Consider the following 13,478-nt stretch of genomic DNA (forward strand, 5'->3'; position numbering starts at 1 on the left):
TAGCGTTCGATATTGAAAATCTTCTTTTTCTTAGTTTTGTACATAATCTTATTTCACACATTCGCGGCATTACTTGCACTTTTACAATAATACGTCAATGGATGCTTATATTTGTTATAGAATACCTCTGAACAAGGAATCTTATATATTATATCTTAATAGAATTACTGTTACGCTTGTTAGTTCATGATGACATATTTTAACGCGTTTTAGCTTTGCTCCATGTAGCTTAGGTGCTTCTAATTTGTTATACAATAATGAATTGTTATAATAACAATATAAAAAGAACATGTTTTTTTAATTTACTGTCAACATTGTTTTATATGCTTTTTTATTTCCTTAACAATTAGATACTTAGATTACAGTTTCATTTATCGATCCACTAGTATTTTGTGAATAATAAATAATATCATTTGTGATGAACAACTAGTTATTTTGACTATTTTAATTCAATTCAATTCATAACTAATACATCTTATATCAAGTCTGCATCGAGTGAAGAACGGTGAAGTATGATATTGCGCTACTCGACAACTGTAATGAGATTTATATTTTCTCTTTTTTCATATGACTTGTTTTATATAATAATTAAATATAATTTACAATAAATAAATATATTTTCTTCATAATATACCATGTTTAAATTAAATATACAATTAATTAATCTTTTAAATAATAATGTTATAAAAAAAATTTGTTAAAAAGATTGATAAGTCAAAAGAATATTAGTTACTTTGTTTAAGAAGATTTATATAATAATATAATAAATAATTTTTAAAATTATATAATATTCAAAATTAAGATTCATAAACAATTTTTTATAAGAGATATTTTGTCTCTCTCCTCATATAAAGACAACATAAATGATGATATCTCTAACGACTAGTGAAAATCTTACTTTATTGTAAGTTATCGACTTTCCCATAAAATACTATATAAGATTAAAATAAAATGCATATATTCTTTGATTTTAAAAATAGAATCGTCATAACATCGAAAAAGAATTAAAAATTTCTATATATATTTATTATATATAAATATACATAGTCCTTATATAAATCTTTTTAAACAAAATGAGTCTTATTCCAAATACTCTATTTTATAACACTATTATTTAAAAAATAGAACAGACTTTATACATTTAAAACAAACATATTATATATTCTGATGTATCTCTTACCGTAGCTGCACCCTCTAATGATCCCACAAATAATCCAGCAATATTTAAAGAAAAAACCTTGGTACTTCTTTGTAATAGGAATAGAATCATCTTTTGTACGTTTAAAGAAGTTGCATACCACCGAATATTATATCTACATAACGACAAATTAATTTGATTGTAGATGCGTAAAAAAATTCGATAATTACTTTTGTATTCCACACGCACATTATGTTCGTTTTTTTAAAATTAGAGTATAATTATAATTCTATTTTTTAAATTGGCAGAACGAGTGCGCGTACATGATTGTATGGTATAGATATTTTCCTTACGTAGTGGCAAACACAACATTATTATGATCTATAATTTTTTGCGCAACATAATTTCCTATAAACATGTAGAACGGGAAAATTATCACACGCATTAAAGGAAATAAAAGTTTCTTGACATCATATCCGAATGATAGTATCTGAGAAATCTGAAATGCAAGTGTAATAATAAAATTAGTAAGAACTGAATATTAATTACAAATGGAATTTCGAATCAGACAGAATAATCAGCGAAAATTTAATAGCTATTAGAAAATTCAATAGTAACTAATTCCATGATAATGTTTATAAATATACTTTTAGGAGAAAATTTAAGACTTACTCGATAAAGATTGAGACTTGCACTAATCACTCCGACTGCTATCATAAAAGAAAACATTACTTTAAATCTGGATATGGATGAGTCTGAGAATCTTTGAAAAAAAGAGAGCATTAAGCATATATTTATATATTATTTATTTAATATTCACCTCATGGCTTCGCGATGCATATTCACGGCACGAATCAATTCCTTGTAAATCAAATTTCTGTTTCGTAGACTGCCCTTTTGTGAAATATTGACTGCCACTGATTGTTCGATACGATAACTGTAAGCGATTTTTCCCCATAATTACATATCTCTCTTAAATCTTCATATTTTCAAAAATTCATAGTTTCTGCATTTTATCTTCTTACCTGGCGATTCGAAACATTCCGCAGGCATATTGTTGATAGACTATAAGTATAGTTCCCGACGCTAATATTGTAACTATTCCTATTAGTAAAGCTACGTTTGCATGCAATAAAATCCAATAGAAATATTTTTTTTGATCGACAAAGTATTCAGTACTATGTGGAAGCAAAAAACGTGGTCGAGAGTCATTTATAGTTACTGGAGTATCGAGAAAGTACAGCCAGAATGGATACAAAAGTGGAATGGGTATAATTAATATGACAAACACTATAAAACGTTGAAAAGATTTACTGTAAAAATTTACTAATTGCTTTCAAACAAAACATGTATACTTAACATTTAACAAAAGACAAAAACAGTTATTTTACATGTTAATCCAACCGTGTAACGTTTTCCGTATTTGCCATACTTTCTTATAATACAAATTTCATTTTCATCCGTTAATTGATTATAGGTCTTCTGCAGCTGCTCCAATAAATATTTCACCTGTCGTTTTTTGTACGGTATTATTTTTATTAAATTTAAAGAAGGGATATATTCATATTATGATAAAATTTATTTTTGTGAAATGTTTGTTTGTCAACTCACACGAATATGTTATGCAAAATTTCGGTCTACTTACAATATTAATGTTAATTCTGAACCAACTGTATTTAATAACAAAAATAATGTAAAATGATGCAGAAGAAAAAACATCGATCAAAAGATCCGGAGTACATTTTGAAGTTAAAAGTGTTGTAAACTGCAAATAAAATTATTTTATATTCTATTATTTGTATTAAAATTATTATTATTTTTAATTTGATTATAAATTACAAGTCCTAAATCATATATATATATATATATATATATATATATATATATATATATATATATGTGTGTGTGTGTGTATGTATGTATTTAACGTTATAGAATGAAAGAATGTAAAAAGAGAATAATTACAATAATATGTTTGCAACGAAAATGAAATATTACAATAAATAAAACTAACAGTAAATTATTTGTTCATTCGTACAATTAAAATTATAAACGTACCTGAAATATAACACAGGTTGTCAAAATAGCAAAAAACAGAATTAATTGAAATGCAACGAGTTTTGATTGCTGATAAGGCCACAAACCAACCGAGAGTAACAGAATTCGATTAATGTTGATGTATAAACAATCGATCCAGATCATCTCTTCGCGAACATCAAAATAAATTTGACGCGAAAGAAAGTATTGTTTTGTTCATTCCTTTCTATCAACCAATTTCCCTTAGATTGACCAATTGTACTATAGCTTTATTTTACTATTCTATATTTTAATGCAATTTGCTTGATTTCATATAAATGTAGCGTAATATAATCGTGAAATCATTTTAAAGAAACATGTGGTATTATACACCATTCCTCGCGATATACTGTATAATTAAGTAATCGATTTTGATGTTGGCGGAAATATAACACATGTTTATTTCCCATAAATAATAACTCCATGAAAGAATTTCTCTTCATTTCTCTTATAAATAAATCGCACATGCGTATTTGACACTTTGCAACGATGTATTATCAATTCGCTTTAGTCTAGTGCTTGCACTTGTAAGTGATGGACTATCCACTAGAGCATCAATTGTTCCATTTAAAATATCGACATATTAATAGATACAACTAATAATGTAACAAAGAATGCTTTCTTATTTCCAAACAGTAAACTTCGACAAATCAAAAATCGTGATTGTAATTGTCATTTGTTATCATTCATTTTTATTTTTCATATTTTTAACCAGTGAAATAATAATGTTAGAAAGAATTACAAGCGAGAAATACAGAAAAAAGTTACATGCTAATATTTTCTTATCTTAAAAATTTATAACCTGATTGTATGATTTGATATTTGTATCATCAAATATTTTTATTACTTTTTACTTGTATTTTTGTCATCTGCGAATTTCTGTAATTTTGGTTAGTATAAAAAATATTTTATAATAATTTTATAATAATTTTGCATTATGTAATTCAGTGATAATTAGAATACAGAATAATGTAAACAAAGTTTTTATAATTTAACAATTTTATCAAAGAAGGGATGATTAAACGTTTGATTTCACGTGGAATGAAATTTGACAAGTATTTGTTTCACATATATGAATAATAAAAATGAGGGGTAACTTTGCGATCGAACTTTGCGCAAGCGTAGTTATTTCTTTCCCAGTAACATGATAACACGATTTCTCACGTGTTTTATCCTTGCGCGTATAAGAGTTATTTCACTTTGGAAAGCAACTTTTAATTCATCATGCATCGACTTATCAATTATAAAATTATTATCAGTAAAATATGAAGGAGCTTTATCACTATAATTCGGAACTTTCTATATTTTTTTGAAGTGTTCGATATTAAAAATCTTCTTTTTTTTAGTTTTGTACGTAATCTTATTTCACATTACTTGCACTTTTACAATAATACGTCGATGAAAGCTTATATTTGTTATAGAATAGCTCTGAACAAGGAATCTTATATCTTAACGGAATTACTGTTACGCTTGTAAGTTCATGATGACATTTCAACGCGTTTCAGTTTTGCTCCATGTAGTTTAGATGCTATTAATTTGTTATACAATAATGAATTGTTATAATAACAAGATAAAAAGAACATGTTTTTTTTAATTTACTGTCAACATTGTTTTATATGCTTTTTTATTTCCTTAACAATTAGATACTTAGATTACAGTTTCATTTATCGATCCACTAGTATTTTGTGAATAATAAATTATATTATTTGTGATGAACCACTAGTTATTTTGACTATTTTAATTCAATTAAATTAGTAACTAATACATCTTGTATCAAGTCTGCATCGAGTAAAGAACGGTGAAGTATGATATTTCGCTACTCAACAACTGTAATGAGATTTATATTTTCTTTTTTTTCATGTTACTTGTTTTATTTAATAATTAAATATATTTTACAATAAATAAATACTTTTTTTCATAATATACCATGTTTAGATTAAATGTATACATTCAAATAATCTTTTAAATAATAATGTTATAAAAAAATATTTGTTAAAAAGAAATGATAAGTAAAAAGAATATTAGTTATTTTGTTTAAGAAGATTTATGTAATAATATAATAAATAATTTTTAATAATATTTAAAATTAAGACTCATAAACAATTTTTTATAAGAGATATTTTGTCTCTCCCCTCATATAAAAACAACATAAATGAAGATATTTCTAACGACTAGTGAAAATCTTACTTTATTGTAAGTTATCGACTTTCCCATAAAATACTATATAAGATTAAAATAAAATGCATATATTTTTCGATTTTAAAAATAGAATCGTCATAACATCAAAAAAGAATTAAAAACTTCTATATATATTTATTATATATAAATATACATAGTCCTTATATAAATCTTTTTAAACAAAGTGAGCCTTATTCCAAATACTCTATTTTATAACACTATTATTTAAAAAATTTAACAGACTTTATACATTTGAAATAAACATATTATATATTGTAATGTATCTCTTACCATAGCTGCACCCTCTAATGATCCCACAAATAATCCAGCAATATTTAAAGAAAAAACCTTGGTTCTTCTTTGTAATAGGAATAGAATCATCTTTTGTACGTTTAAAGAAGTTGCATACCACCGAATATTGTATCTACATAACGACAAATTAATTTAATTGGAGATGCGTAAAAAAATTTGATAATTACTTTTGTATTCCACACGCACATTATATTCGTTTCTTTTTAATTATAGTATAATTATAATTCTATTTTTATAATTGGCAGAACGAGTTCGCGTACATGATTGTATGGTATAGATATTTTCCTTACGCAGTGGCAAACACAACATTATTATGGTCTATAATTTTTTGCGCAACATAATTTCCTATAAACATGTAGAACATGAAAATTATCACACGTATTAAAGGAAATAAAAGTTTCTTGACATCATATCCGAATGACAGTATCTGAGAAATCTAAAATGCAAGTGTAATAATAAAATTAGTAAGAGCTGAGCATTAATTTCAAATGGAATTTCGAATCAGACAGAATAATCAATGAAAATTTAATAGTTATTGGAAAATTTAATAGTAACTGATTCCACGATAATGTTTATAAATGTACTTTTAAGAGAAAATTTAAGACTTACGCGATAAAGATTGAGACTTGTACTAATCACTCCGACTGCTATCATAAAGGAGAACATTACTTTAAATCTAGATATGGATGAGTCTGAGAATCTTTGAAAAAAAAGAGAGCATTACGCATATATCTATGTATTATTCATGAAATATTCACCTCATGGCTTCGCGATGCATAACCACGGCACGAATCAATTTCTTGTAAATCAAATTATTGTTTTGTAGATTGCCTTTTCGTGAAATATCAACTAGTGATTGTTCGATACGATAACTGCAAACGATTCTTTTTCCATTTATATATTTCTCTTAAATCTTCATATTTTCAAAAATTCATAGTTTCTGCATTTTATCTTCTTACCTGGCGATTCGGAACATTCCGCAGGCATATTGTAGATAGACTATAAATATAGATCCTGTCGCTAATATTGTAACTATTCCTATTAATAGAGCTGCGTTTGCATGCAATAAAATCCAATAGAAGTATTTTTTTTGATCGACAAAGTACTCAGTATTATGCGGAAGCGGAAACCGTGATCGAGAGTCATTTATAGTTACTGGAGTATCAAGAAAGTACAGCCAAAATGGATACGAAAGTGGAACGGGTATAACTAATATGGCAATCACTATAGAACGTTTAATAATCAATAACACATGCACTATGTGAAAAAATTTACTACATAAATTTACTAATTTCATTCAAACAAAACATATATGCTTAACATTTAACGAAAGTCCAAAAAAATTTGTCTTACGTATTAATCCAATGGTGTAACTTTTTCCATAGTTGCCATACTTTCTTATAATACAAATTTCATTTTCGTTTGTCAATTGATTATAGATCTTCTGCAGTTGTTCCAATAAATATTTTACCTATCGTTTTTTATACCGTATTATTTTAATTAAATTTAGAGAAGAGATATATTCATATTATGATAAAATTTATTTTTGTGAAATGTTTGTTTGTGTACTCACACAAATGTGCTGTGCAAAATTTCTGTTTACTTACAATATTAATGTTAATTCTAAACCAACTGTATTTAATAACAAAAATAATGTAAAATGATGCAGAAGAAAAAACATCGATCAAAAGATTCGAAGTACATTTTGAAGTTAAAAGTGTTGTAAACTGCAAATAAATTATTTTATATTCTATTATTTGTATTAAATTATTACTTTTAATTTGATTATAAATTACAAGTCCTAAATCATGTATATATATATGATTTAGGACTTGTAATTTATAATCAGATTAATTTATATATATATATATATATATATATATATATATAAAAATATAAATTTACTCTCAATATTTCTAATATATGTAAATATATATATATACACATACATATTTGTATTTATATATATTGGAAATATTAAAAATAAATTTGTTTATATATATATATATATATATATATATGTATGTATGTACGTATGTATGTATGTGTACATGTATTTAACGTTAAAGAATAAAAGAGTGTAAGATGAAAATAATTACATTAATATGTTTGCAACCAAAATGGAAAATTACAGTAAATAAAACTAACAGTAAATTATTTGTTTATTCGTACAATTAAAAATATAGACGTACCTGAAATATAATACAAGTTGTCAAAATAGCAGAAAACAGGATTAATTGAAATGCAACGAGTTTCGATTGCTGATAAGGCCATAAACCGACCGAAAGTAGCAGAATTCGATTAATGTTGATATATAAACAGTCGATCCAGATCATCTCTCCGCGAACATCAAAATAAATTTAACGAAAAAATATTATTTTGTTCATTCCCTTCGATCAACCAATTTTCCTTAGATTGGCCATTTATGTTATAGCTTTATTTTACTATTATGAATTCTAAATCGCTTGATTTCATGTAAATGCAGCATAATATCATCGTGAGATCATTTTAAAAAAAACATGTGGAATTATATATACCTTTCCTCGCGATGGAGTGTGTAATTAAGTAATCGATTTTGATGTTGGCGGAAATATAACACATGTTTATTTCCCATAAATAAACATCCATTCCAACTCCATGAAAGAATTTCTCTTCATTTCTCTTATAAGTAAGTTGCACATGCGCATTTGACACTTTGCAACGATGTATTATCAACTCGCTTTAGTCTAGTGCTTGCACTTGTAAATGATGGACTATCCACTAGAGCATCAGTTGTTCCATTTAAAACATCGACATATTAATAGATAGAAATAATAATGTAATAAAAAATGCTTTCTTATTTCTAAACAGTGAACTTCGACAAATCGAAAATCGTGTAATTATCATTTGTTATTATTTGTTTTTATTTTTCATATTTATAATCAGTGAAATGATAATGTTAGAAAGAATTACAAGCGAGAAATACAAAAATAAGTTACATCCTAAGGTTTTCTCTATCTTAAAAATTTATAACATGATATTGCATGATATAATATTCGAATCATCAATTATTTTTATTGCTTTCTACTTGTATTTTTGTCATCTGGAAATTTTTTTTTTACTTTTGGTTAGTATAAAAATATTTTATAAGAATTTTATAATAATTTTGAATTACGCAATTCAATGTAAATTAACAATACAGAATAATAGAGACGAAGTTTTTATAATTTAACAATTTTATTAAAAAAGAGATGATTGAACGATTGATTTCACGTGGAAAGAAATTTGACAAGTATTTGTTTTACATGAATAATATAAATGAGGGGTACTTCTCGATCGAAGTTTGCGCAAGCGTAGTTATTTCTTTTCCAGTGACACGGTGACACGATTTCTTATGTGTTTTTTTATCCTTGCGTGTGTAAGAGTTATTTCACTTTAGAAAGGAACATTCGATTCATCATGCATCAATTTATCAATTATAAAATTATTATCGACAAAAGACTTGTAAGATCTTTGTGACTATAATTCAGGACTTTCTATATTTTTTGTAGTTTTAATATTGAAAATCTTGTCTTTTTTTAGTTTTGTACATAATCTTATTTCACACATTCGCGACATTACACACAGTTATACAATAATAACATTGATGGATGTTTATATTTGTCATAAAATACCTCTGAAGGAATCTTATATCTTGACAGAATTACTGATGCGCTCGGTGGCGTTAGTTTATGATGATGCAAACGTTAATATGTCTTACTCCCTATGATATGTGTATTATTATTAATTTCTTATAGGTAAAGAGTACATGTTTTCACAATTTACTTCAAACACCATTTATATGCTTTCCTATTTCCTTAGTAACATCTATTACAGTATTATTCATCGGTTAATTAAGCCGCTTTGTTGATAATAATTAATATCATTTGTGTTAATTAATTAACTATTTCCACTATTATTATTCGAAAAACTAAATTAAACTAAACTAAATTAATTGACACATTTTGTGTTACATCCGTGTAGAGTAAAGTACGGTGAAGTACGACATTATGGTACTCAACAACTGTAATGAAATGTACATTTTCTCGTTTTACTTAAACTTAAACATATTTTACTTTTCCGAGTTACAGTATTTGGTCTAAGCGTATACATTCAGTTACTTTTTTATATAATAATAAAATAAAAAATGTTTCGAATAAAAGTTAAGTTGTTTCAGAAAATTTACGTAATGATAGTAATAAGAAAATTTAAAAGTTTTAAATAAAAACTAATAATCATTTTTTAATTGAAGATATCTTATTTTTGCGTTTATGCCTAAAAGCGACAATGACAATATTTTATGAACGATAATTAAATATCTCATTTTGTTACACATTTTATCGAATTTATTATAAAATATCTTATAACCAAATTTATTGTAAAATGCCATACAAATCTCTGTTTTAACTCCATTATTTCAAAAAATATCTGAATGTATATACTCATATCAAACACATTGTATTTGTTACACATATCTCTTACCGTAGCTGCACCTTCTAATGAACCCACAAACAACCCAGCAATATTTATATTGAAAACCTTGGTACTTCTTTGCAATAGAAATAGTATCATCTTCTGTACGTTTACGGAAGCTGCATACCACTGAATATTATATCTAAATGATGACAAATTAATAATCGTGAGATTAAATGGCTGTGTATGTAAAAACAGAAATTTGAATTTTGCAGCTAATAAAAGTCAAATGAAGGATGATAATGCGTCAATTAATTTTTCTCTAAAACTGAATGTACAAAGCATGAATTTGTTTTGGTTCATATGTCAAGTATGAATATACATATATGTCTTTATTTGAGATTTTTAATAAATCTCTCTCTTTACATCTTTAAGGGAATACCTTTCTACAGGCAATAAACAGGAGTTTGCTAAAAGTTTCGAATTGAAATATATATTCACAATAAGCCAAGAAGAGTTTATGACATGTGCACATAATGAGTTTTAGAGAAAAATTAATTTTTCGATTATAATCTCATCACATTTGGTTCCTATTAATCCTGAAATTCAAATTTATTTATATTGACACAAATTAATGATTAGAGAAAACTAACATAATTATTTTTATCATTATTACACACGTACACTACATTCATTATTTCCTTTCTTTGAATTATAATAATCATTATTCGTTTATTTCTTTACAATCCGCAAAATAAATACGCGTACGATTTATGCATGGTAAATATGTATATTTTTCTTACGCAGAAATAAACACATCATTATTGTGATCCATAATTTCTTGCGCGATATAGTTGCCTACAAATATGATCGATAAATAAGTAGACACAGATATTAACGGTAACAGAAGTTCCTCAGCATCATATCCGAATGACAGCGCCTGAAAAATCTAAAGCGGGAGTGCAATTACAATCTATGTTATGAACTGATCGTTAATTTGTAATAGAATTTTCAATTCGACAAAAGTGATTGGTGAAAAGATTCAATAATAATTTAAAAAAACTTGAAAATAATTGAACCTATGATAAAGTTTACAGAGCATTTCGAGGAAAAAATAAAACTTACTCGAAAGAAATTTAAACTTCCGCTAATTACCCCAACTAATATCATAAGAGAATACATCACTTTAAATCTGGATACCGCAGAGTCCGAAAATCTACGAGAGAGAAAAAGAAAGAAAGGAGCATTATTCATAGTTTTACACTTGTTATTCATTGCATATTCACCTCATGGCTTCGCGATGCATATCCACGGCGCGAATTAATTCCTTGTAAATCAAATTTCTGTTTCGCAGGTTGCCTTTCTGTGAAATATCGACCGCCATTGCTTTCTCGATGCGATAACTGTAAGCGATTTTTTATCATAATTATATAATTCCTTCAAATTTTCCGATTTAAAAAAAATTCGGAGTTTCTGTATTTTATCTTCTTACCTGGCGATTCGAAACATTCCGCAGGCATGCTGTTGATAGACTATAAATATCGTTCCTATCGCTAGTATTGTGAATACTCCTACGTATAGAGCCGCGTTTGCGTGCAACAAAATCAAATAAAAGTATTTTTTCTGATCGACAAAATACTCGGTGACATACATCTTTTTCAGCGAGAGATGTGATCGAGACACATTTATAGATAAGAGGATGTTGAAAAAATACGGCCAGAATGGATACAAAATTAGACCGGGTGCAGAAAATATGACAACCACTACAGAACGTTTTAAAATCAATAACATACACACTAGGTCAGAAGGTTTACTGCAGAGATGTACTAATTACTTTTAAATAAAACATAAAGCATTTAACATTGAAATGAAAGCCAAAAGCAACTGTCTTACGTATTAAACCAGCTGTGTAACGTTTTGCGTAAATGCCGTACTTTTTTATAATTCTAATTTCATTCTTGTCCGTTAACTCGTTATAGATATTCTGCAATTGCTCCAACAAACACTTCGCCTGTCGTTTTTATACAATATTTCGTTATCAAATTTGGGGAAAAAAATGTATATTTATATTATTTTTATATAAAAATTTTTCTTCTAAATGTTTATCTGTGTACACGCACGAATACGATATGTAATGTAAGATTTACTTACAACTTCAATATTAATATGAAAAAAACTGTACTTAATAAGAAACATAATATAAAATAATGCAGAAGATAATACGTTGATGATAAGATCAGGAGTACATTTTGATGTCATAAATGCTGTAAACTAAAAAATAATAATTTAATATTCAATTATATTTTATTTATAAATATTATATTTTATTTATAAATTTTATATTATTATTTTATTATGCAATTAGGAAAATACATGTCTTAGATGATAAATATCTCATATATATATGTATATATATAAATATATTTATATATATGCATAATTTAATAAAAAATTCCTTCTCCATATACAAGTATAAGTTAAGAATTAAGAAGTACAAATAAGAATTAAAAAATGTGCATTTTTTTAAATTATTTATATTATATAAAAAACATATTATGGTATGATTATATTCAAATGCAAGATGAGAAAAGTTGTGACAAACAAAATTAATAAACTAACAGTTAAGTAAATTAATTTATTTATAGCGATGTAATTAGAAATGAAGGCGTACCTGAAATATAATGAAGGACGTCAAAATAGCAAAAAGCAGAATTAATTGAAATCGAACGAATTTCGATTGTTGATAAGGCCATAGACCGACTGCGAGTAGCAGCTTTCGATTAAGGCTGATATGTAAACAGTCAATGCAGATCATCTTTCCGCGGGCATCGAGATGCATTTGATAATGCAAAAAAATAACGGGTTCGTTTATTCCCTTCTTTCTATTCAATTGAGAAAATTATGCTATAGGGCTTCAATTTACTCTTAAATTGCTCAAATTGCAAATTGCTCTATATTTAAGTTAAATACAGAGTGCAATATGTATTATCGCCGTGAGACCGAAACATTCGAAAATTTACACCTTCCCTTATGAAAGGGATATAATTAAGGAATCGATTTCGATGCCGGCGGAAATATGACACATGTTTATTTCCCATAGGGGATCATGAAAAAGTTTCTCTTAATAATAAACGGCATATGCGTATAGAACATTCTGCACAGCGATATATTTTATCATACTTTATTCTAGTCCGTCTACTCGTCAGATACAGTCATCTTTAACACAAAAAATATACCAATCGTTTCATTTAAAACATCGACGTATTAGTTATTATTTCATATTGGTAAATATAAAAATTTTATAAAAGAATTTATATTATTTTATACACATTTGCGCTTATAA

General features: G+C 26.4%; 4 protein-coding genes across 5 annotated transcripts in view; 1 reads left to right on the plus strand and 3 right to left on the minus strand.

Moving 5' to 3' along the window:
* Positions 1–315: 315 nt before the first annotated feature.
* LOC109610626 lies at positions 316–2,793 on the minus strand. The gene is made up of 8 exons (XM_025414431.1): positions 2,784–2,793; positions 2,530–2,647; positions 2,164–2,428; positions 1,959–2,075; positions 1,811–1,901; positions 1,492–1,637; positions 1,181–1,313; positions 316–534 (listed from the first exon to the last, which is right to left on the minus strand). The coding sequence occupies exons 3-8, from the start codon at positions 2,178–2,180 to the stop codon at positions 481–483; spliced, it is 558 nt and encodes a 185-aa protein (XP_025270216.1). The 5' UTR covers positions 2,181–2,428; positions 2,530–2,647; positions 2,784–2,793; the 3' UTR covers positions 316–480.
* A 1,769-nt stretch (positions 2,794–4,562) lies between these two features.
* Positions 4,563–13,478, plus strand: part of LOC105254940 (non-structural maintenance of chromosomes element 3 homolog) — a 256,144-nt gene continuing 247,228 nt past the window's right edge. The window contains exon 1 of one of the 2 annotated variants that reach the window (XM_025414419.1): positions 4,563–4,686. The gene's annotated coding sequence lies outside the window, so the exon portion shown is untranslated. Of the gene's footprint in view, positions 4,687–11,502; positions 11,541–13,478 lie in introns of those variants that run through there. The other variant, XM_025414418.1, reaches the window with a different exon arrangement.
* Positions 4,823–7,321, minus strand: LOC109610625. The gene is made up of 8 exons (XM_020030135.2): positions 7,312–7,321; positions 7,058–7,175; positions 6,664–6,928; positions 6,463–6,576; positions 6,314–6,404; positions 5,995–6,140; positions 5,684–5,816; positions 4,823–5,041 (listed from the first exon to the last, which is right to left on the minus strand). Exons 3-8 carry the CDS (start codon positions 6,678–6,680, stop codon positions 4,988–4,990), a joined length of 555 nt encoding a protein of 184 aa, XP_019885694.2. The 5' UTR covers positions 6,681–6,928; positions 7,058–7,175; positions 7,312–7,321; the 3' UTR covers positions 4,823–4,987.
* On the minus strand, positions 9,660–13,401 carry LOC109609780. The gene is made up of 9 exons (XM_020026626.2): positions 12,807–13,401; positions 12,287–12,406; positions 12,029–12,146; positions 11,628–11,898; positions 11,422–11,538; positions 11,261–11,351; positions 10,939–11,084; positions 10,205–10,337; positions 9,660–9,746 (listed from the first exon to the last, which is right to left on the minus strand). Exons 1-9 carry the CDS (start codon positions 12,972–12,974, stop codon positions 9,693–9,695), a joined length of 1,218 nt encoding a protein of 405 aa, XP_019882185.2. The 5' UTR covers positions 12,975–13,401; the 3' UTR covers positions 9,660–9,692.

Source organism: Camponotus floridanus, unplaced genomic scaffold, assembly GCF_003227725.1.
Source record: "Camponotus floridanus strain SB8 unplaced genomic scaffold, Cflo_v7.5 scaffold8, whole genome shotgun sequence".
Taxonomy (NCBI): domain Eukaryota; kingdom Metazoa; phylum Arthropoda; class Insecta; order Hymenoptera; family Formicidae; genus Camponotus; species Camponotus floridanus.

Bases quoted from the DNA above. Each gene is read 5' to 3' on its own strand.
- LOC109610626 (XM_025414431.1), bottom strand. The intron at 1,638-1,810 runs GTAAGTCTTAAA...CTTGCATTTCAG, and splicing joins CAAGTCTCAATCTTTATCGA to ATTTCTCAGATACTATCATT. The intron at 1,314-1,491 runs GTAAGGAAAATA...GTCGTTATGTAG, and splicing joins AATGTTGTGTTTGCCACTAC to ATATAATATTCGGTGGTATG.
- LOC109609780 (XM_020026626.2), bottom strand. From the start codon at position 12,974: ATGCATCTCGATGCCCGCGGAAAGATGATCTGCATTGACTGTTTACAT. The intron at 11,539-11,627 runs GTAAGAAGATAA...AATCGCTTACAG, and splicing joins GGAATGTTTCGAATCGCCAG to TTATCGCATCGAGAAAGCAA. The intron at 9,747-10,204 runs GTAAGAGATATG...ATTTCATTACAG, and splicing joins CATTAGAAGGTGCAGCTACG to TTGTTGAGTACCATAATGTC.
- LOC109610625 (XM_020030135.2), bottom strand. The intron at 6,405-6,462 runs GTGAATATTTCA...TTTTTTTCAAAG, and splicing joins ATGCATCGCGAAGCCATGAG to ATTCTCAGACTCATCCATAT. The intron at 5,817-5,994 runs GTAAGGAAAATA...GTCGTTATGTAG, and splicing joins AATGTTGTGTTTGCCACTGC to ATACAATATTCGGTGGTATG.